This window comes from Pempheris klunzingeri, chromosome 14, assembly GCF_042242105.1.
Source record: "Pempheris klunzingeri isolate RE-2024b chromosome 14, fPemKlu1.hap1, whole genome shotgun sequence".
NCBI classification, from domain to species: Eukaryota; Metazoa; Chordata; class Actinopteri; order Acropomatiformes; family Pempheridae; genus Pempheris; species Pempheris klunzingeri.
In genome coordinates this window covers 952023-976316 of record NC_092025.1, presented here as the reverse complement: position 1 = coordinate 976316, position 24294 = coordinate 952023, and the positions used below count along the sequence as shown (strand labels likewise).

The following is a 24294-nucleotide window of genomic DNA, read 5'->3' as shown; positions in this document are numbered from 1 at the left end:
CATCACGGATGTGAGTGTTAAATGAGAATATAGCTGTTAAAATCACATTGAAGGAGATAGAGAGAAAAATGTGTGCGCCTAAAAAAACAAATTACTCTATGTTGTTTGATTTATCCTGTTTTAGGCTTCTCCAAACTGCATGTTCTCAGTAGTAGTAAGTAAATATTGTGATTATTTTTCCACATTATTGGTATTATTGTTAGTAGGAGCTGTAGAGGTGTAGTACTGGGTGATGATAAGCACAACCACGGTAAAGGTCTTGTTATTGTGAAGTACGTTTTATTATCATTTTGTTGAGAGCTGTCACTGTCATCTAGTGTCTACCAGGAGCATTGCAGTCAGCACCAGCATCCAGCATCAGCCAGTTTGATGGAGCTGGCTTCAGTGTTTCAGTATGACTACAGGCTGAGGCTTATACTAAGTGATTTGATGGGGAGATTAAAGGTGCAGTCCAGTGAATAAAGCAAGCAAGTATTGTACTCACACTTTGTCCTTTGTCCAAGAGAGACACAACCCTGATCCTCCACAGTCTCTCAGAATCATACATTTGAGATTTGTTCAACCTCCAGAGAAGACAACACAAGTATGACTGATTTCAAAAGTGTGCATGGCCATCAGATCATCATCAACAGTCCAATCCTCTTTATTCTTTCATGTTCGGCTGAAAAGGGATCTAAAAGGATCTACAGGATCCAAATTTCCCCCCTGAAAGAGTTCCAGTGTGTAGTCTCACCAGTTTCTTATTGTAACACATATAGGCCTAAAGGAACATACCATAATGTGCCACAAGAAACAGTAAAATACAGTAAAGTGTATTGAATTGTTTAAATATTACATGACCTATTCCTATTTGGAAAAAAACACTGAGCTGTACTCAGTGTGCTCACAATATATTCTGGCCTATATTCAGAGCTAAAATGACAATGACAAATCTCTCCCATAGAAAGGGCGCCCCGGCACAAACGGTCATCTAGTCTTTGGGTAATTTTCCTTATGGCCAGTAGCAACATTCCCACATTTATGATCTGACGTTAGGAAATCTTTTTAGAGGTTTATGAAATGTTCGAGAGCCCATGGTTTATCCTTGGCCCTCTGTCATCTTAAAAAGCTCTGTATGAGAAAATAAACAAATGGTGGCATCAGTTAGATTCAACTCATGAAAGTAATAACCACCAGAATAAGAATGGGAAATTGTCATTTCAACAGTTCGGCGCACATTACAGGAGAACATCTGACCAGTTTTGGTGAATGATGCCAGTAATCGCTCACAGGGATAAAACTGTGGTGGACTGAAGAGGTCGAAGGAAAAGGATTTTATTTGACTTTATCTTTATTTATTCTGAGTGAAGGGCCAGGACTGCTGCAGCAAACCTAAAAAAGAAAACTGCCATAGAGAAAATATCCAGAAGGTGGTAGTAATGCATTATTCACAACACCGGCTGCTGTAAAAATCCAACGAAGAAGAAGCAGCGGCGGTTGTAGCAGCAGGAGAAGACGGCGAAGAAGAATAATGACGAGAATGCTAAACGGAAAATAGAGGGGACGGAGTGCTGTGTGGTGAACGTTAAGTTAACGCTGTTACCTCAAAATAGTACCATTGAACATAGCCGCATTACATCCGCTACACTATGACAGAGCCCCAGTCAGCGCTGTTACTCAGGAGACAGCTCGCAGGTCAGTAAAGCGTGGTGGTGCTAGCTGCTGGCGGTGCCTAGCTAACGATGGCAGCTACGCGAACGCCGACGTTAGCTGTGATTCAAACGGTGGCGCTAGCGCAAACTGTTTTCTTGAACCTTCCGCACCAACACGAAGGTCCCCTGACGAATAAACAGCGTGGAGACGACAACAGTGCAGGTCGACAGACACGTAACTCCCGTGACAAATGACCGTCCTCAGTGCGCCGGGGGGGACCAGCCTTATTTAGGTGTTTGTGTCGACGCTGCATACCGATTTGAGCTGAAAGCCGCTGTCAGAAGTCCCAACGACTTCCCACTGTCGGGCTAGCTCAAAGCAGCTAGCCGAACATTAGCCTCTAGCTGGCCCGACTCACCCGATGTGTTTACATGTATTTCACCCGGCTTAACAGGCGGTGTTTGGCTTTCTGAAGGAACATGGTGCTGACGAGTTGGCGGTATCTCATTAGCACGATGCCAGTTACAACATTTATGAATAAACTGAAGCAGCGCAGCACCACTTGACCCATTTCCCCTGGCTCCCCGTATTGGATTGTTAACATATTTAGCCAACTCGCTACATCTGTAGGCTAAAGTTAGCTGTTGTCATCTTCAACGCGTCAAGCTAGCAAGCTAACTAACCTTTAATCTCGCATTATCTGTTCGCTGTTTTATCAGAGTCTGCTGCTAAGTTGTCCTGACATTAGCCAGAAGGGGCACATCAGGTCTGGGTTTGTACCGCCAGGGTTAAGCTACAGTTCAGCTTTTGGTCAAGATGTGTCAAAGTCCTCTGTAGATGTCTCCATGGTGATGGGTGATTGACGTGGACCTGACCGGTTTGTAACAGGGCGTGATTGAATGAGGTAACCAGCCTAATGCCAGAAAGGTGTAGATGCTGTTGAAAACCTCCATATTGTGCCTGTTAAAGTTATTATGCCATTTTTTCCTAATTGAATTGTCCTCATGGCCACTGAGAGAAATTGCTGCTGTACTGTCAGCTGTTGGCAAAACTCCTTTAAATCAGGATCGTTTGGAGTTGATCATTCTGAGTTAAAGAATGATCAAAGGCGTCTCAAGGTATTTCCTGCAGAAAAACACAACATGAAGAACCTTGTTGGGTAATATCCAAATATACGACATATCATGCAGATTGGGTCAAATATGTCAGAGTGGTGACAGAAGTGTTTTTTAATGGCATAACATCTGTGTGGGGGGGGTGTGATGAGGATCTATATGGGTCTGTGTTTTGGTAAGATTATGTTCTTCTAGATCTCTTGAGGGCAGCACAGTGGTGCGGTGCTTAGGAGTACTGATGCCTCACACCAAGAAAGTATTAGGTAGACTTTATTGATCCCCCATAGGGGGAAATTTACAACAGCAGGTTTGTGGTTTGAGCCTCGAACACTTCTGTGTGGAGTTTGCACGTTCTCTCACAGTCCAAAGACACACAGGTTAAATGTGTTGGCCCTGTGAATGGCTGGCTACCAGTCCAGGGTGTACCCTGCCTCTCACCCAGTGTCAGCTGGGATTGGCTCCCCCCACAACCCTTACGGATAAGCGGTTTAGACTGAATGGCTGGATGGATAGATCTCTTGAATCTAGGAATTTTTCTTTCTTCTTCATAGTTTAGAAGTGCACAATATTGGAATCTTTTCATCCTTGGCCCATTGTGTCAGATTAAACTGAATTCATAGTAGTAATAGAGATGTCCAGGTAACAAATAAATGGGACTGTCATGTTTGTACCTCAGTATGTCGCCTAATAGCACCCTTGATCTCCTACAGGATTTCTGATTTCTGGTCAGAATCTGTTTTCTAACAACACATATATTAGTGGCTAAGGTATTTGAATGTGTAATTATTCTGTAATTAATGTAATTAATTGCAAAATGAAATCAAGTTTGGAGTTTCACAGTGCAGTATATCTGGATAATTACAGTGTGATCTGGTGAGTAAGGAAGAGTTGGCCCTGAACCATCGGGGAGGTGTGTGCTTTCAGCAACATGCTGCTTCTCACTAAACCCCCAAGCAAGGCCTCATAAGACAAGGGCGGTGTTGTCCTCTCAGCAGTCTTAAGAGAAGCACAGCATAAGTCTGCTTAACATACTGTCAGTACTATGACGTGAGCTAGCGGTGATTTGACTTTGCCATTTGTTTTTTATGTAGAGCTGAACAAAAACCCAGTGGAAGGATTCTCAGCAGGCCTGATCGAGGATAATGATCTCTACAGATGGGAAGTCCTTATCATTGGGCCTCCAGACACGCTGTAGTAAGTCTGTCTCGTACCTGGGATTTAATAGGAGAGATGTGTTGTAATGTGGAGCTCTGAACAACCCTTATTGCCTCTGTTGATTGTATGTTTTAAAACTGGTACAGCATTTACTTATGATGGTGATTTTTCTCCTTTTTGTTCACAGTGAAGGTGGTGTGTTTAAAGCTCATCTGACATTTCCCAAAGACTACCCTCTCAGGCCACCTAAAATGAAATTTATCACAGATATTTGGCACCCTAATGGTAGGTACAGTTGTAGCACACTGAATGACACTGGCATAGAAAACCTGGAAAAGTCATAGAATCTCTAAATCTCATTTCCCATGCCTGGAGAAGCCATGGAATTGGTAAAACCCATGAAGGTTTTGGACAGCTCATGGACTTCTGTTGTGTGTAATGAAATGAATTGTCACCATAATCCTCCCTTAGCTTCACCTTCATGTAATGTAACATAATGATTTATTTTCTGTAGCTGCTGAGGTAACGCAGCTCTCCAGTGTGGATGCATGACAACATTTTGTTTACTATCACACTTCATCTGTACACTGCCGTGAAGTTATTCATGATTTAATTCATGATTCCTCCCCCACTATCCTCCATTTAATTTGACTTAATGACTCTAAAGCACTAAAATCCAATAAGATAAAGTCCAATACAAAGTCCTATTTGTCCAGTGTAGTAATAATTTCTTACACATTACATGGAAATTCTACTGCAGGCCCTTGAACAGTCATGGAAAAGTTTTTGAGCATTTCTAAAGTTTCTATTTTTAGAAATATTGAGGATTGGACCTTTTGTGATGTGCGTTGATGCCAAGGAATAATTACATGCAGTTCATTAAACAGGAGTTCAGTCTCTCTCAATGCCCATTCGGTGCTTTAGTTCATAATCTTCAGCTGCCTTTTAAAGCACTACTCCTTAGAACATGTGAATGAGTTAAAGGTAATGTGTTACAGTACATTAACAATCAAATGCCTTTTACCGTTTTCACTTTCAAGTGTTTGCACATGTTGGATTAAAACTATAATTTTCTACTAGTATTAAAAGTAGAAAAACAAGTAAATAGAACATATTTTCTTAGTTTTATGGAATTAGCAAGGATAAGTTTGGCAGGAATGGGTTTAAAACAAGAGTGATAATGTCCTGGAGTAGCCATGTCAAACTCCAGATGTCCGTGACAACAGTGAACTGTACTATATGTAGAGGGACGCTCCACACTACTGCCACACTATTTAATAAAACTGCGAGTGTCTTAGAAGAATAGCAAGGAACCGGACTGTGCAAAGATGATGAGACTTTATCCACATATTTTAGACTCAAGCCTGTAACTGTAAAAGTGCCTCTGATAGATATTGAATGAAAGTGGAGGCAGGTATTTTTCATAGGCACTGTCCATAAACAGTATCATCAGTTTCAGTCTGGTAGCAGATTGGCTACATTACATATGTACATGAGTATTAAATGCAAACACTAACTCCATTACACCACAGGATGTGGGGGAGGATCATGTTCTGCTTCATAAATTGAATTCGACACGTTTTCTTTTTTTTCCTCCAGTTGACAAGAATGGAGATGTATGTATTTCTATTTTGCACGAGCCCGGGGAGGACAAGTACGGCTACGAGAAACCAGAGGAGCGCTGGCTGCCCATCCACACAGTGGAAACCATCATGATTAGCGTTATCTCTATGCTGGCAGACCCAAATGGTGACTCACCAGCCAATGTGGATGCAGCAGTAAGTTGACCTCTTAAAAAGTGACTAGAAATGGTATTTGAATAAAATGGATGAACTTTTCTGTTTTAAACCACATCTAATGGTCATCTCTTGTCTAAATGTTTCTCCCTTTTAAACCAGAAACTTCAAATACTCTTATTGTCATAATTATAGAATATAAGTCTTTTCCTTTTTCCCCTTTGCAGAAAGAGTGGAGGGAGGACAGACACGGCGCATTCAAAAGGAAAGTTGCCCGTTGTGTACGAAAAAGCCAAGAGACTGCGTTTGAGTGATATTTAGCAAGGATCTAGCTTCGTGTTTTCAGGGCAAGTACTCATGATTTTAACCTCTCTGGTTCACTCACCACAAACTAGCTTCATCTGTTCAGAAATGTCTGCCTGTTGTACACGGAACATTTAACCAAAAACATCTTGTAGACACGGTTAAAACTGATGCAGTCTAATACAACAATCCTCAAATGGTACCTGGCGTCAAGAAGGTTATAATGTAAAATCCTTTTGGAGGCTGCAGGCTGTGGTGCTTTTAAATTGTATGGCATCATACAGAGAGGTGTTAAACACACCTGGTAACTGAGTGTATGTACACGTTGATGTTCACATTGTTCCAACATAAAGAATTATGACCTGTGCCTTAAATGTAGATCTAACCCATCTGCCTCTATAGCATCATTACAAACATTATGATTACTGCTAACTTCAATTAACCCCTCTGGTACACTGTTTGAAAATGATTATTTAGCAGCTTCATGATAACAAATGGATTTTGTCACAGTATAACTGGCCACTCAGATGAAAGGGTTTGTATCTGTTGAAGCAGTCATTTTACTCTGAGGGGCATCTGAGGGTGTGTAAAAGTAACAAGGAGTATAACCTTTACACTTTGCATTTACTGAAAGTGTCTTACTGCACATGTTGACTATATGACAAATAAAACACGCACATCCATGTGTTCCAACATGCAGCACATCATTTTCTTCCTTTGTTTGTGCCAGTTCATGACTTCCTAACGAATTGTTTCTGTTGTTTGTCGTGTGCTTTCCCACAGGTCTCCAATTGAAAATCAACATGGCACTGTTTCCTGCACTCTTCCACCCTGTCGCCAGGCTTGTCCTCCTTTATTTTGGCAGGAACAGACTGGCTACTGTAGGCTGCAATAGAACATAACAGTGACTACCAAGGCTGACAGCAAACCGCCGAGCAAGTGCCAACTCAAAAAAAACAAAACCACAAAAAAACCCCAGAAGATGATAAAACATTTTTCAAGTCTATGAACTGCTTCAACATTCAGGAAGATATTGTAAAGACGTGTATATAGCACAGACTAAACCGGATAATATATAAGCTCCCTTTCCATCCATCAAGACACTTAGACCAAATGAATAGCGCTGGTTCACATAGATTTATTTTTGTCCATTTTCCCTTTCTCCACTCCAGCATGCATTAGTTTTCTTTAGGTTGTTTTAATGGGAGGTCGTAAATAGAGAAGTGTGATGCTGTTGGATTAATGTCTCCTGTGAAGAGCTTGACTGACTCGAGCGAGACACGCATGACATGACCGATGATGGGTTTTTCAAGGAATACCGCCATATTAGAATACACAGCTGTTCTTGTTCTCCAACTCAACATTGTATGTGGACCTGAGTGGATTTTGTTTTTCTTTTCAATTTGAAGTCTTACCATCCTGCTCAGTTGACTTAAAAAAAGGCAACATACCCCTTAATTTTTGTGCATGCTCAATTTTGTTTATCTTTTTTCAAAAGTGCCTCCTAATAAAATGCTTGGCCACTTCACCCTGCATTGAACAAGTGTTAAAAAATGTTGAAAAAAGATGGAGAAATTGTGTACCGCCTATGTGTGAATTTATTTAATAGCCAGTACACAGGGAATCTGTATAATTAGGGTATTTGTAACAATTTGGTGTAGCAATAACTACCCTAGTATGAAATGTACACATGTTAATTTTTGATATCCTGATACAGTTTGAGGTCCTCTTCTCCAACATTCTGTTATTTTAGCAGCCTCTCTTTTCCTCGTCTGTGTTGTCTTCAGTAGGAACTGTTATGCATGCTTTATTGTATTTTTATTTTTTTGGTTGTTTTTTTGCTGAATGTTTCTGGGATTTTGTTTGCGAATGTTTGAGTGTTTGTGTATACAGTATGTGTGCCCATTTTGTTTTGTTGCTCTTTCCCCTGATCCACAATCTCATGATTATTCTGCTCACTGAACTATTGCAGTTTTGCCTAATGTACAAAGACAAAATACTGATGTATATTTTTCATGTTATGAAACCTGTCACCTGTAGTGAGCTCTTCTAAAATATGACTTTTTTTCAATATTTACCTGTGTATTTAATTCAGCCGTGTTTTGGATACAACATGAATTACATACTGCTCATGACAAAGGCAGCAGAAACCTTTTTATGTACACAAAGTCTTCTCATCGCACAAACTACATGTTATTACAAAAAACATGTAATGGGTTTAAGGTGAAATGCCATTACGTGTTTTCTCAGCATAACCACTCTTCAGATCATTTATCTTGGTATAATGTTCTTTATGTGAACGGTTTATCACAAATTAGGGCATTGTGCCATATTAGATTGTTAAACTTTGCCAATCAACTGTCACATTCACACATTTTTACTTGTTTTAGGGTCAGAGTGACTGAATGAATCCACTGTCACTGATGACAGACCACTCAGCCAAATATGTGAATTATCATAGCTACGGACAGAAAACAGAATTATGTGGCAAGTGTGTAATCTAGACATTAGTACAGCTTGTACCATATTTTGTCTACCTTATCCATAAAAGTTTGTTTAAAAAAAAAATTCAGTGAGCAGGTGACTAACTTTATCAGCTCTTATCTTGGTTGAGCCTCTGACACAAAATGTAGAATACCCCCTCCGTGTTGCCAGAGAACAGCCTGTGTGGCCCCTGATGAACTACTGCATATCTTAAAAGGAGTTTCAGATTAATAAGACACGCTTCTCGCAATAAATGAGTCAATCTTTACATTTATTGTAATTGAAGCGTTATGGATACTTGACTTAGCTTGAATCCACTGAAGCACTAATGCACCACTTTTTATCTTGGATGTTGGAGTTTAACAGAGGCACCTGAAGGCAACATAAATTGAACAACCTTCTCACCAGTTGCATCGAACACACCGCTTTGATTCAGAGGACACAGGAAGTCCTCCATATTCTCCAGATCAGTACAGTTTAAAAAAAAAAGACTTGCTGAGCTGCCATGGTGGGCTTCAGAGGGAGAGAGAGAGAGAGAGACATAGAGCTGCAGGGAAAATTCACCAAGTTAACATCTTTTACCCTTTAGTATAGTAAATAATCTTAAATGCTGAAATTAATCCGTGGGTTAAACCTCGTGTATAAGATTAAAACCAGCATCGTAGCAATATTAAAATTCGCAAAAGGAGGGCAATCATGGCTCAACGGTGTGGTCTATGTGACAAACTACCAACTGACGTGTTTTGAGGAGCACCTGAACGCAGCACCGCTGCCTACTACCACCGCTCTCCGTCATATCGCGATAGAGGCCATCGGGCCACGGAGCTAACGCTGAGCAACATGGCGGAAGGTATGAGATTGGCTTTTTCTCTGTCTGCTACACTCCCTGTTGTCCTCGCAGGCTCGCCGAACTGCCGGGCCGGATCACCCGGTGTCTGTGCGGCGCAGTGAAGCCGTGACTGTGTGTGTCTGAGCCCAGAGAGCAGCGCGACCCTCGGCTCGTCACCGCGCGCTCAGCAGCTCCGCCGTTAGCTCCCGGTGATGCTGCTAGCTGGGTTTTACTGCTAACGTTACGAGTCAGCCGAACCGGGCAGGAGAGGTTGTAGGTGGGCTGGGCTGCAGGGAAAAATGTGTTCGGGCAGATTGCAGCTTTGCAATGTGAGAAAAACCCCTATGTTGACTTACAGGATTAGCATGCAGTGCTGGTTTTAGTGTTTAGCTAGCCGCCAACGTCACGGTGTCTTCATCAGTGTCTTCATCAGTGTCTTCATGGTCTGTCGTTTGCTCTAATGTCAGTCAGAGTTAGTGACTGTCATGCAGACACGCTGCTACACATCAGTGCTGTTACATGGAGGGTGCATACGGGACAGGAGGCTTCACAGGACCGGGTAGGTGTCACTCCCTGTCAGCTGTCATCCGCGGCACCTGGGAGAGGGACCCGTGCCAAGGGCAACACCTTGATTTGGCCCAGACATGAGGCCATGTCTGCTGGGTGTTCCTGCTTAAGGGAAATCCACTTACCAGCCTGAATCTGGAGAACTGAAGCTCCAGTCTGTGGTTTAGGGATTGTTACTGAGCAGAAAGCACATTTAGTTATTTAACATGCTCAGTGAGATGATCACTGAGCCTCAAGTTACATGGAACAGGTACTTTTAGTATATTTGTCCCTCTGTTTCTGATCAGTTTCCCTCTGCAATGCTACTGTTGTGTTGTGAGTGGTGTGGTTTGATAGTAACTTTGCTTTGTATTAACCGTATTATTAGTTAGTGCCTTTCTTTATTGATCTGTGGAGTGTGAAGCAGCTGAGATCATGTCAAAGTAAATGTCAAGCAGGTTTTGTTTGTGGTGCATTGTTTTTTTTAAATGTTTTTGATGCTGTCTGTTGTATATACAGTTTATCTTGAGCTGAATATTCTAAAGCATCAGGTAGATATTGACTTGGCTAAAGCATTAGTGATTCCTGCACAGCCCTGGTGGATTTTAGTATATTATAAGAATGTGTCCAAAGCGGCTGGTCATTTGGTCCGAAGTTGCTGATCAGGTGGTTTTCAGAAACACCCTCTTCTGTTCCTCATGACCAGTAGCTGTGCCAGTAACGGTTTATGAGGGAGGACAAAGTAACGTGCCGCCTCAGCATTCTTTCCTCACTAAAACTTTACTGGTTTAAAGGAAGGAAATGGGCCTCAGCGAAACTGTGGAATCTTGGCCGAGGCATGAATTAGTGTTGTAACATGCAGATCTGTAGAAAGTGTATTACACTTATAGGGGAAGATCTGTCCAAACACAAATACCCTCGTTACATTTTGCTGTAGTCTATTTTAAAGATTCGAACGTGTGTATACGTTGTACGAGGACTGCTGAAAAACTTTTTTTTTCTCCTCACAGTAAAGGACATTACAGTAATGAGAAATGGGCCAGTGTAATGAAGAGTAATGGTGACTCAAGTTACATTTAGCAAGCCCTTAGTACTGTGCGTGCAAATCCAGGTCACTACCTTCATGGCATTCTTCTTCCCTGTAGTATGGACACTGCTATAGGATACATTTTAAACTGTACATATCTTTGGAAAATAAACATCAGAACCACTGCACTGTGGAGCAGCCCTCACTCTAAGGGAGAGGTGCTTCAGAGGGTCTAGCCTGTGTTTCTAACCTACTTCTGCATCTTGTTTTGTTTTTGTCTTCTGTACCTTGACGCGGGACAGAGGAGGTGGCCAAGCTGCAGAAGCACCTGGCCCTGCTCAGGCAGGAGTATGTGAAGATGCAGCAGAAGCTGGCCGACACGGAGAGACGCTGTGCCGTTCTCGCTGCTCAGTCGTCCGGCCAGGGTTCTCCCAGCCCCGCGGCAGCAGACACCTTCATTAGCCGTCTACTGGACATCGTGGCCGATCTCTACCAGCAGGAACAGTACAGGTGAGGGTTGTGTGATCCTGCCTGCAAACGCTGCTACACTGTGGCAGTTGCAGATGATTTTAGTGTTATTAAAAACCCAGGACACTTGTGACATGTATGTTCGGTCTCTCACAGTTGACTGTCTTGGTTTTGCAGTGATCTAAAAGTGAAAGTTGCAGGGGAGAAGCTCAGTGCTCATAAGTTTGTGTTGGCTGCTCGCAGTGATGCCTGGAGTCTGGCCAACCTGGCCTGCACCTCTGAACTGGACCTGTCTGGTGAGTACCCCTGTGTGACATCACTGAGAATGAAAATCCAATTATTATCTACTCAGCCCTCTGTCAGTCAGTTTACTTGTGGGTTAATAGATGATGGCTGAATATTTATTTTGGAGTAGATGGGAAGGACTGTCAAAGTCCAGAGTTGGACACAGTTTTGCTCTGGATAGCTGGTGGCCCCCAGTAAAGTTTGAATGTATGTAAAATGTTACTTTCACAGTTTTAGGCAAATGATAGAGGGCATACCAGTTTTTTTTTTTTTAAATATGTTTCTTTCATATTTCTATCATTTGTCCCAAGTGATGTGTTTAGTCCTGAAAATATCAACACTTCCACTGATTATACAATCTAGCAATCGGCAAGCACATTAGTTGTTGAGCTCTCTGTCTGAATTTCTGACTTTATTACTTAATACATTTCAGATTGCAAACCTGAGGTTGCCATGGCGATGTTGCGCTGGGCATACACCGATGAGCTGGAGCTCAGTGAGGACGATGCCTTTCTTATTGACCTGATGAAGCTGGCCAACCGCTTCCAGCTTCAGCTGCTCAGAGAGAGGTCAGCACAAGTCAAATACCCTGACTTTGGCTTTGCTGGCTACAATTACACTAAGTGTTGACAGTGGTAGCATAACTATAATATAAATATCTATATTTTTATATGTATGATAGTTGATAGAGAACATACGTGACTTAATGGCCTGTTTCTCTACTGGGACAGGTGTGAAAAGGGCGTGATGTCCTCTGTGAACGTCAGGAACTGCATTCGCTTCTACCAAACAGCAGAGGAGCTAAATGCCACCACCCTGATGAACTACTGTGGGGAGATCATAGCCAGTCACTGGGTGAGTGCCCTCAGTGAATGTTCATGCACGGCAGGCGGGGGCATGAGACAGCACACATGTGTGGGATGGATGATCTTTCACTCAGTCACTGTTGGCACTGAAAAAGATGCAGTTCGGATTAGCTGATCATCTGCATACTACTTCATCAAATTCTGCCTTCTCTTAGAAGTATGAATGCTCTGAATTCTCCGACCACTTTAACCTGCTGTGCTTTCTCTCTGGGTTCATCTCTTCAGAGAGAGACAGAGTTTATATTGTGTCACTAGTGTGTATCATCTCTTCATTTACGATACAGTAAATCCAGAGAGGCCACAGCTCAGTAATTGTCAAGGTTATCTTTATGACTTTAGTGTAGAAAATGGCTGCTAGCTGTCACCATCTTCTGACACAGAAACAAGGAAGACTGGGGTTTCATTGTCTCATGTTCTGATGAATTCTCCATCTTAAGAGCCTTAAGAACTTAACTTTAAGGTTTCTATCTTTAGAAAATGTGTGACTCTTGTGGTCCATGACTCATGGAAATCATGGGGCAATTCTGATATTTGTTGTGTTTCATTGATTGTCATTTATTAGGACGATCTGAGGAAAGAGGATTTCAGCACCATGAGTGCCCAACTTCTGTACAAGATGATCAAGTCTAAAACAGAGTTTCCTCTCCACAAAGCCATCAAAGTTGAGCGAGAAGATGTGGTCTTTCTCTATCTCATCGAGATGGACTCACAGGTCAGCTCCTCACACATATCCTTCATTAACTGTGCAGTAACTAGTGTTGTTTTGTTGGCTACAGTGGAACCGGCATGGTAGAATAAAGGTTTTACCATTATGCGATGAACACGTGTCCTGTTTTCAGCTACCCGGTAAGCTGAATGAACTGGACAACAATGGTGACCTGGCACTTGACCTGGCGCTGTCTCGTAAATTGGAAAGCATCGCCACCACTCTGGTTAACAACAAAGCCGATGTGGACATGGTGGATCAGAGTGGCTGGAGCCTCCTGCATAAGGCCATCCAAAGAGGTGTGGGGGACTCATTTTTACTACAGTTTTTGTTCCATCCATGTGTGTTTCTTGTACAAGTAAATAAACCTTTAGCTCAGCTGTTCGTTTTTATTCACCACTTTATGTGAAACGTCACTCTCCCCATTTCAAGGTTTTCTTTTTACACATTTGGTTACTGTGTGAGCACTAGATTTTAAAGTTAATACATGAAAGCAGTAATTTATTCTTCCTCGACTTCCAGGCGATGAATTTGCCTCCGTCTTCCTAATTCGCCACTCGGCTCAGGTGAATGCAGCCACAGTGGGGGCGGTTGAAACCCCACTTCACCTGGTCTGTTCTTTCAGCCCCAAGAAACACTCTACAGAAGTGATGAGCGGCATGGCACGGATCGCAGAGGCTCTGCTCAAGACGGGAGCCAACCCCAACATGCAGAACAGCAAGGGCAGGTAGGGCGCGGGGCTCTTGGTTTATCAACTTCATTTTAGTTTAAAGGTGTGCAAACTATGATGGTGTTTGGACTTTGTCTGTTGTCGTTTTTAGAACTCCGCTGCACGAAGCTGTGGCATCAGGGAACGAGCCAGTGTTCAACCAGCTACTACAGTGCAAACAGTGAGTGATATTCTGCCTTCAAATACAATTTATTGAGTTTGCTTCTGACATGGAAACACATTACACAACTAATGGTTGGTGTTCAGTTATGTGAACCCGTCAGATCACCAATCAGCACAGCTAGCTATTTGATTAAAATGTATAAAATATGATTCCTTTGTTCTTCTTTTTTCTGTCATTAACACCAAAGACAGTTCTGTGTAATATCTAATGTCATCTGTCCGTCTTTTTAGACTTGACCTGGAACTCAAGGACCACGAGGGCAGCACAGCGCTGTGGCTGGCCCTGCAGTATATCACCGTGTCTTCAGACCCCTCAGTAAACCCGTTTGAGGATGATGCTCCAGTAGTGAATGGCACTTCTTTTGATGAAAACAGCTTTGCAGCTCAGCTTATCCACAGAGGAAGCAATCCTGATGCTCCTGACACTACCACAGGTGCTGCCGTACCACAGTTATTTCTTGAATGGAAGGATACCTGTGCCTTTAAGCACATTCTCATCTTCATCTCCCTGTGTTTAACCCCTTATAGAAAACTGTCTCATGCAGAGAGCGGCTCGGGTAGGCAACGAGGCAGCTGCTCTTTTCCTAGCCACTCACGGAGCAAAGGTCAACCATGTCAACAAATGGGTGCGTATGAACATCAGGCCAACAGCTAAACGGTTACACAGTCAGTATGTCCTTTTTAACAGTTCTTCACTTATTGTGGTGACAAGACCTTTATTACATTGTCCCAAGGCTAATCCATGGATTTTTTCAAATGTCCCAAACTTTTCCTTTCCATCTTAGATATAACTTTTTCTAGATAGGTGAAGAAATGAATGCAGCTTTGTTCTAATTCCCCCATTTTACATAAAGCTTCACAGACGTAGCACCAGTGCGCCTGTTACATGCTGTGTAACATCCAGTGAACAGCCATTGACTCATTCCTTTTTATATCTGACCTGACAAAGTAACTTCATGACTTATCATTAAATCATAAGATGCACATGAAATTCTTCTGTGTTATTAATAAAGATATTACTAATCCCTTTCAGGGTGAGAGCCCACTTCATACTGCGTGTCGAAGCGGCCTGGCGAGCCTGACAGCAGAGCTGCTCCAGCAAGGGGCCAACCCTAACCTGCAGACTCAGAAGGCCCTACCTGACGACACCCTTGGTGTGGCTATGCAGACCCCCCTCCACATGGCCATAGCTCACAATCACCCAGATGTGGTCTCTGTCATCCTCGAGCAAAAAGGTCAGCATATGTTTTGGAGTTTGACACATTTGAATGCCTGTAACTAAAGTGCAAGCATGTCAAGTGTGTTAGCTGATTTCTACTTTACCTCACGCCATGTTATCACTAATATACACCACTTATTATACACCACTTATTCCTCCTCTGATTGCTCTGTTGCAGCCAATGCTCTTCATGCCAGCAACAACTTCCAGATCATTCCAGACTTCAGTCTCAAAGACTCCATGGACCAGACAGTGCTGGGCTTGGCCCTCTGGACAGGTATTCAGCACTATACCTCCATGGGGAAGTTGTTATATAGCTGATTGTACATTATCCAAATAACCATGCCACAGCGCTGCATGTTGACTTGTGTATGTGATGTGTCTGACCCTGTCAGGTATGCACACCATAGCAGCTCAGCTGCTGGGCTCAGGGGCTTCTATCAATGACACTATGTCCAATGGACAAACTCTGCTTCACATGGCCATCCAAAGACAGGACAGCAAGAGCGCCCTCTTCCTTCTTGAGCATCAGGCAGACATCAATGTTAGGTAACGCCTGGATTACATTGCTATTGTGGACTTGCAGTGCTTTCTTTTCTATTGTTTTGAGAATTTTATGCCTTCATTCATTAACCGACACTAGTGAGGTGACAGAGTATTTGGGGAGAGGAGAAATATGGGAATCATATGTGCTTAAGGTATCCAGCCAGACACAAACTGGTCATTGCAGTTTATAGTTCACCTCTTCACCCCGCGGTCACCAGGGTGTCCTCATCATCTATTATTGTTTTGTTATTTAAACCAGATTCAGTGATCCTTCAGAAGTAATTTGCAGGGTTAACATATCACAACCATAGATGGAATTAATATACATGATATTATGTGGCAGGAAAGGGCGCATTACTTGACCATTAGTACAGAAAAGTTCAGTTCAGTCTCCCAGTATTCAGTTCAGAAAATGTTGGGGGGAGAGTTTCTAAATGATCTTCTTTATCTTATGTCTATATACTTCCTCTACTACCAGGACTCAGGAGGGACAAACGGCACTACAGTTGGCCATCAGTAACCAGCTGCCACTGGTGGTGGATGCCATTTGCACAAGAGGAGCTGATATGTCTGTGGTGAACGACAAAGGGGATCCTCCACTGTGGCTGGCACTGGAGAATGGCCTGGAAGATATTGCATCCACGCTGGTGAGACAAATGCATACGCAGCCAAGCTAGAGATGATGGTACCCTCTTAGTTCCTTGTTTGTATATCGCCGGTTGCTAACTGTAACAAAACAATATTCAAGATGAAATGTAACCTTAATTAGATGATGTTTCAGGCATAGATGCATGTGGTTGTCGTGGCAACAGACATCCCCTATCTTATCTCTCAGGCTGTCTCTGTGGTTTATATGAATCATCTGCACTTCTATGTGCTTTCATACTGATCGAGTACTTTGCCATGGATTATATTATAATGAACAATTATACTTCCAGAAGAAAGGAATGTGACTTGTAGGAATACTTTATGTACTTGTATAGCTTTGTATTCATTGAAACAGTAGTGATGAACATCTAGCACCTTGCCCAGTTTCATGTCAAAATTATTCAAAACATCTGAAGTGAAGGTTCCAAAAAGACAAAAAAACAAAACCAAATTACTTTCACTCACTGATGTCTTGTTGCAAAACAGCTGCACAAACCTTGTAGAACTCTGTAGTCGTGCCTGTAGTCTGCATTAAAGCCTTGTCATGGGCTTCAGTTTCAGCTGATGTCAACATTTTGAAGCCAGTTTGATATCAGGCCTAAGACCAGATTTTACCACCTGGTGTCAAACGTGACTCAGCCACTCTGGAGTGGAACGTAATGAGAGTGTAGCAACACTGCAGTCAGGACAGCTGGACAACCATTCATGTTAACCTTTCTTCAGCACGTCATAATCTGAAAGATTATGCTGCACTTTAGAAGGAACTAAGTTTATTAGGCCCCCAGGAGGCAGTCAGCAGTGTCTCGTCTGCCCAGGGGATCATTGTTTTTAGTCTTGGAGGTTCATACAACAGGACTAATTTAATGGCCTGTCAGGTTTACACACCATCTGAAAACAAAGACCAGTGACTTCATTCGAAAACTGGTGGTTCCCTTTATAGCCTAAACATACATAATACTATTTCATCACATCTGACTGTGAAACTATAAGATTTTCCATATTTTCACTTTGTCCCAAATAGGTCCGCCATGGCTGTGATGCGACCTGTTGGAGCACAGGGCCCTCTGGCTGCCAGCAGAGCCTCCTGCACAGAGCTGTTGACGAGAATAATGAAGTCTCTGCTTGCTTCCTCATCCGCAGGTCTGCCACTCTCCTTACCATTAGGGTTTGGGAAAAAAATCCCAGCCAGGGAGGCATAGATTTGCCTAAACTTTTACATATGAACAAGACATATTAAGACAATGTGATTTTTATTTTTTTTTAAAAAGTGAAAGGTTTGTCAGTGTTATTGGTGTCCAAATGACAGATGGGTGTAGTTAGATGTCTTAACTTACAGTCTGCCTGATGTGTGTTTAGTGGGTGCGATGTCAACAGCCCCAGGCAGCCAGGTGCTAACGGAGAAGGAGACGAAGAAGCCCGGGATGGACAAACGCCCCTCCACCTGGCCAGCAGCTGGGGTTTGGAGGACGTGGTACAGTGCCTTCTAGAGTTTGGAGCTAATGTCAATGCACAGGTCAGTCTTGTCACATTGGTGGGACCATTTTTGTCTGAAACTACTTATATTTTTCCTGCAGCATAAAGCTAATGGGAGATTAGGGAAGTGCTTATTTCTGTCTGTCTCCTGTCAGGATGCCGAGGGCAGAGCTCCCATCCATGCTGCCATTAGCAGCCAGCACAACGTCATCATACAGCTCCTCATTTCCCACCCAGACATTCGTCTCAACATTCGCGATCGTCAAGGAATGACCCCCTTTGCCTGTGCCATGACGCACAAGAACAATAAGGCAGCAGAGGCTATCCTCAAGAGAGAGCCAGGTGCTGCTGAACAGGTAGCGCTGACATTAGTGCACTAGTTTGTCTCACTGAGCATCAATAAAAAAAATAGAAGCAGTGACAGAATTAATCTCTCCTGACGTCAAACTTCTGTCTCTGTGCAGGTGGACAACAAAGGACGCAACTTTCTCCACGTGGCTGTGCAGAATTCAGACATCGAAAGTGTCCTGTTCCTCATCAGTGTTCAAGCTAACGTCAACTCCAGGGTTCAGGATGCAGCCAAACTCACCCCTCTCCACCTGGCTGTCCAGGCTGGATCTGAGATCATTGTCCGCAACCTGGTACGAACCACAGATTTTTCTTGGTCTCCTGCATTTTATTTTCGTGCCAATTTAAGTGCTATCGAAAGACTGTTGATGTTTCTGTATTCATTTGCATCTGTCTGCTTCCAGCTGCTTGCCGGAGCCAAAGTCAATGAGCTGACCAAACACAGGCAGACGGCACTGCATTTGGCTGCCCAGCAGGACCTGGCCACTATTTGTTCTGTGTTGCTGGAGAATGGTGTAGACTTTGCTGCTGAGGATGAGAATGGCAATAATGGTACCTAATATTCTTTATTTATTCTGCTTTTGTTTCTTTGAAAAAACATTGTAATATGCACAGCTCCTTTCTCTGGATGTTGCATTTTATTTCATGCCAACAGTGGTAATTATTGAGATGCATTTATATCCAGATTATTTCACTCAAATGTTCCTCAAGATAAAGGGTTGGTTTATTTCAAAGGACCCAATGCTTTCGGCTTTGAAAAATCCAGTTGGAGTTACTCTATTCTCTGTTGTGTAGCTGATTATTCATTATTCTCCCACCACCCCAGCATACCATAATCCTTGTGAATAATCTTTTGTTCTTTTGTCTGGCCTTCTTGTTGCCTCCTCAGCTTTGCATCTGGCTGTGATGCAGGGCCGCCTTAACAATGTAAGAACCCTTCTCACAGAGTCCAACATTGATGCTGAGGCCTTCAATCTCAGGTACTCAGTTTCTTCTTCAGTCAGATGTTTCCTTGAGATGACTAATGTCAAACTTTTAGAGTACAGTAGTCCCTCGCTATAACGCGGTTCACCTTTCGCGGCCTCGCTGTTTCGCGGATTTTTTTAGTGCAATTTTAGTGCATGCTTTTTTTTTTTTTACAGTGTATGAACGCGCATTGTGTTCTGCGTCCTGATTGGCTAAGGGACTGTAGACCAATGTCAATCAATCTCCTCCGTGCCGTGTCTCTGTACAGTACAGAATGTGTTCGGCTTGCCAAATTGACATAAATGTTCAATCGCTAGCAGTGTGACTTTTAAGTGCTGCCTGTTTGCAAGACAAACAAACAAGTCAAACAAGAGATAAATGTGAGAAAATGTTAATGCCTGTCTGAGAAAAGTGTATAAACTGTATGGTGAGGGGTTTTACAGCCTTAAAATATATTTAGTAATTGTAAAAAGTAAAGCTGACTACTTCGCGGATTTCGCCTATCACGGGTTACTTTTAGAACGTAACCCCCGCAGTAAACGAGGGACCACTGTATTGCAGCACCAACATTGACACGATAAAAACAGAAATATTGAGTGTTCACCATGTACTTACCCATCTCCTTTTCATCTTGTTGTCTGCTCAGGGGTCAGTCACCAATGCATGTACTGGGCCATTATGGGAAAGAGAACGCCGCTGCCATTTTTGAGTTGTTCCTGGAGTGTATGCCTGAATATCCTCTGGACAAACCAGATAATGAAGGGAACACAGGTACCACAGCTCACTTAAGTGTTGTTGTTTTTAACAGTATACAAATAGCATACTAATACCTGTGGTGCACTTGTCGTAGAATGACTGTGATCTGTATTTTATTTCAGTGCTGCTCCTGGCATACATGAAAGGAAATGCAAACTTGTGCCGTGCTATTGTGAGGGCTGGAGCTCGACTGGGCATCAATAATAATCAGGGCATCAACATTTTCAACTACCAAGTTGCAACCAAACAGTTGCTCTTCCGTCTTCTAGGTAACTTTTCAGGCTTCATATATGATCACCATATTTTAAAAGGGCAGCCCCACATTAAGCAGCATGACCCCAGTGGTGATCTCCGGGTTAATTGGAGTTTTTTTTCATTTGTATAGATATGCTGTCCAAAGAGCCCCCTTGGTGTGATGGGTCCAACTGCTATGAATGTGTCGCCAAGTTTGGTGTTACAACACGGAAACATCACTGGTTAGTAATATGGGTTTTATACACCTACAATAAATATTTTCATGAATTTCACATATGTAGTCATTTAGTGTCAAACTGTACGATTAACCCTTTGTCTCCCTCTCTAGCCGCCACTGTGGGCGCCTGCTGTGCCACAAGTGCTCTATAAAGGAGATACCCATCATCAAGTTTGACTTGAACAAGCCGGTGAGGGTGTGTGACATCTGCTTTGATGTACTAACTCTGGGTGGGGTATCGTAATGCAGAGGCCTGAATATCCTCCACCCCCTGACAGTGACCCTGTCAGGCCCAACTTGGCACAGTCATTCAGGCACACCAGGAGAAAGGACATCAGTAGCACGACATACTAACCAGAGATTCTCTGACATTTACGGACCATCAACTTTATCCTGTTCCAGTCTATGAAAAACTATATTAATGTTCTAGAGGGACATTTCAAATAGAAAGTGAAACATTGTCTTTTTGTTTCTGTATCGATCAAGTATTTTACAGTTGGTATAAGCAGCTCTGCAGTTTGGTAATGGCTGGACTGAGTTTGTTAATCAATTCCCCAAGCTCAATAATGCTTGTACTGATTAGCTCTTACCATCACAAGCAGGTAGCTGCTGTATGTAAACATTTCAATTCAATGATGAACATTTGAACGATCAAAACACCCGCTGAGGGATTTTTCCCGTTCGGATATTTCACCGTCTACAGCCTTCATGCTATGTGAGCTGCCCAAAGACAAACATTCAATGCTACAAAATGAACACTTACATTCGTATGAGACCTGAGGCTGCCAGTAAAACTGTAAACATGCCCCTAGATCACTAGATCTAGACTGAATTATCAACACGTTCTCTGAAATCTTTCGTCTTTCAGTCTTCTGTCACTCCAGTTCTGTTTTGAGTGGATAAAGTGGGACAGACCAGGAGGATTTAAAGGGAAAGCAACTCTGCTTATTTTTTAAAATTTGCTTCATTTCCACAAGAGATCTAATTAAGAGATAGATTCAGACTTCTAACGCTGACATTGTATTACTTTACTGTTGGAGGTAAAAGATGGCACAACTGGACGAAGATGTAATTCCTCATGAAATGTGATTGTTTTTCTCAATGATTGGTGCATAGTCTATCATGTGTAGGCACGATACAGTCTATGGTAGGCATCAGCCAAATTAAATGGAACGCTTACTTTTTAACATGGCAAGTTGGTGAAAATGTGACCTGAGAAAACCAATTTTAACACAAGAGGAATATAAATGTGGCCCTGAAAACAAAATTCTCTCAACAATCCTCTTCCTCAGTTACACAAATGCCTGTTCTGCCTATGCATGTCATTTAATTTGTAGCCTTTACATGTCATTGTCATAATCATCGATCACGTCAAAATCAGTCACCAAATGATTACATTCCATTTTTGATCTGCCATGAGGTCCTCATAATCCCCACAATGTTGCCTCAAGTCAAGTTGTCGTTTTGACCCATCACATTCAGCGCTTCTTGATTTCTAAGCCTAACAGGTGCACTTTATCAAGATCACATGGCATTTCCGATCATGGGGGAGAATGTGGAGTGGAGGGATGGCCAAGTAGTGGGGCCTCTTTAATGTTAAATTGTACAGATAAATGTGTGATATTTTTGACCACTACAACTGTTTTGTACTTTAATGCAGTTTGTGCTTGTCATTGTGACAAACCTAAATCTTGCCTCTGTTAATCTTTTATGCACATTGTTTAATCTTTTATGCACATTATATTGTATCTGTATGCTCAGATATCTAGCCTGTCTCTTCCTGGTGTATCCTTTTAGAGAAAGGGAGGACAACTTTACATAAAGGTCATCAAAAACCAAGGCTTTGACTTCTCTTCATTCATTCTCTTTATTGTGAAGCTCATCGCTGTGACTTCTTGTCAAATTTGGCAAAAGGTCTCTGTTTTCCTGAGTTTTGTGCTGCTAAAAAGCAGATCATGAATAGGTCCTTTGTCTGGGCCGGCCCCCAGAGACTAGTACTCTTCAACAGAGCACGAGTCAGCACGTGGAGGGCAGCCGTTATATTCCTGCAGGTTGGGGTCTTCCTCTGCTGCAGATGGGTCTTCAACACAGACACAACGGACCCCGCTGGAGCCTGGAGAGAAGAGCTTCCGTGGGACGCCTGTCCAGCGTCTTTCCACTCCACCGCTGGAAGGGAAAAATGTCTGTCGTCAGCAAGCAGTAGCTCACAGCAGTGTATCATATGCCCTGTAAGTTTGTTAATATCTGATTAGTCCAGAAGTATTTCCATACCTCTTAGTGGAGCACCAGACTCTTCCTCCCCTGGCAGTGCTCCACTCTGAGTTGCAGGCTGGAAAGCGTACCATCTCTGCCTCGGACTGGGCCTTCATCCGCTGGCCCTCCGCTAGTGAAGCCTCTACCTGCACCAGGGCCTCTGTGGGCTGCCCACTCTCGCTATAGAACCGGCCTGTTACCAAACCTAAAATTCAACATAGGAGAGGCTGCTGTTTGTCTGACGGCTATGATGCTGATGATGAGTGTCAGTTGATGAGGAGAGGGGAAACGTCTAAAGTCAGTAATATCACACTATCACACATCAGTCATGAGCTATTACACTTCAATGCTGCACAGGGTGTAGCTCCTGAATGGAAGTTCTGTGGGATGTTTTCATTTGTGTGGACTCAGAAACATATTCTGGAGTTGTCCAATCATTGGTCATACTGGATCAGTATGACCAATAGTCTGTATTTCTGATGTTACGGCCCCTAAAGTAGTTCTGTTGAGGAATCCAAAGAATGATTTAATTTGATGCAACACCCTCAATTAGAAAAAAATGACAGAAGGAGTTGTTCTGATGCCAACAAATGATTCTAATAGAGCTGAACTGAGCCTGATCTTGCAAGACGCTTGGAAGGCTGACTCACTTTGTTAAGGGAGAAATGCATGTGGCTTACCAAACATCCAAATGAAAGCATTACATACCCACAGTTTGGTAGTCCCTCTGATAGAAGGCCAGCCAGTCGTAAAGAGCCATCACCTGCAGTGGGGACAGGCTGGACACATCATCTGTGAGGCCACTGTCACTGAAGTCCCCAGTGATGAAGGCCAGGGAGGCATCCTTGCCTGAAAACGCACACACATAATGCATAAAGTGCAGTGTGTGGGACACTCTGTGTGCAATAATTAGACTGGAATCACTGCTCCTGGGTTAGGTGTGCAGAGGGTCTGGGGTGTTAATCAGTATCAATGTTTGCCCCATATTTGATTTCACATCAAACATCAGTCTGGCTTGTATTTGACACCTCGGGAGTTAACAGCACAACACACCTGCCATAAAGTGATAAGCACCACCTGGTCCATAGTGCCTGTGCCCCCTGCGGACATCAAACACCTGCCCCAGCACAGCCAGGTAAAGGCCCCTGCTGCCTTCCTCCCCGTCGTACTGTGATAACTCCTGCCTGCTCAGGAGCCGCACAGGGGGCCCCTGGCCTGATTCAAGCCCAAACCTAACGGACCACTCGCTGGAAAGAAACAAAACTGCCAGTGAAACAAACGCGACAAACACACAGCCGAGCATGCTGTCCATTCGGCTGCTTTGGCACGAGATCCATTTACATCACGGCATCTTTCCTCTAATTGGAAAAACAGTGTCAACAGCGCAGGTGCTTCCGTGAACGAGACCGCCACTGCGCATGCGCAGATTGGTGACGCACCAGACGTTCTTCGGGCGAGCTGACGCAGCGTACGTCAATGCGGTAGTAGTGGACGGCAGAAGTCTAGCTGTAGGTTAGAGAGGTCTGTGTACAGACCGGTGCTGCCGCTGCGAAACTGCCACCCAGAGGG

At 43.1% G+C, this 24294-nt stretch overlaps 3 protein-coding genes across 3 annotated transcripts; 2 read left to right on the top strand and 1 right to left on the bottom strand.

The window, feature by feature from the left end:
• The first annotated feature begins 1479 nt into the window (after positions 1–1479).
• Positions 1480–7996, top strand: ube2g1a (ubiquitin-conjugating enzyme E2G 1a (UBC7 homolog, yeast)). Its single transcript, XM_070843308.1, has 6 exons — positions 1480–1674; positions 3839–3941; positions 4090–4187; positions 5502–5680; positions 5866–5985; positions 6725–7996. Exons 1-5 carry the CDS (start codon positions 1629–1631, stop codon positions 5950–5952), a joined length of 513 nt encoding a protein of 170 aa, XP_070699409.1. The 5' UTR covers positions 1480–1628; the 3' UTR covers positions 5953–5985; positions 6725–7996.
• A 1242-nt stretch (positions 7997–9238) lies between these two features.
• Positions 9239–22311, top strand: ankfy1 (ankyrin repeat and FYVE domain containing 1). Its single transcript, XM_070843198.1, has 25 exons — positions 9239–9275; positions 11130–11337; positions 11473–11591; positions 12014–12149; positions 12312–12435; positions 13009–13158; positions 13286–13451; positions 13675–13879; positions 13974–14042; positions 14276–14478; positions 14573–14670; positions 15078–15279; positions 15442–15540; positions 15659–15812; positions 16288–16456; positions 17479–17597; positions 17814–17970; positions 18086–18286; positions 18395–18571; positions 18683–18830; positions 19168–19258; positions 19891–20015; positions 20123–20269; positions 20386–20476; positions 20584–22311. The coding sequence occupies exons 1-25, from the start codon at positions 9266–9268 to the stop codon at positions 20714–20716; spliced, it is 3501 nt and encodes a 1166-aa protein (XP_070699299.1). The 5' UTR covers positions 9239–9265; the 3' UTR covers positions 20717–22311.
• Positions 22286–24124, bottom strand: cyb5d2 (cytochrome b5 domain containing 2). Its single transcript, XM_070843206.1, has 4 exons — positions 23779–24124; positions 23434–23574; positions 22744–22930; positions 22286–22638 (listed from the first exon to the last, which is right to left on the bottom strand). The coding sequence occupies exons 1-4, from the start codon at positions 24035–24037 to the stop codon at positions 22464–22466; spliced, it is 762 nt and encodes a 253-aa protein (XP_070699307.1). The 5' UTR covers positions 24038–24124; the 3' UTR covers positions 22286–22463.
• Between the last annotated feature and the right edge of the window lie 170 nt (positions 24125–24294).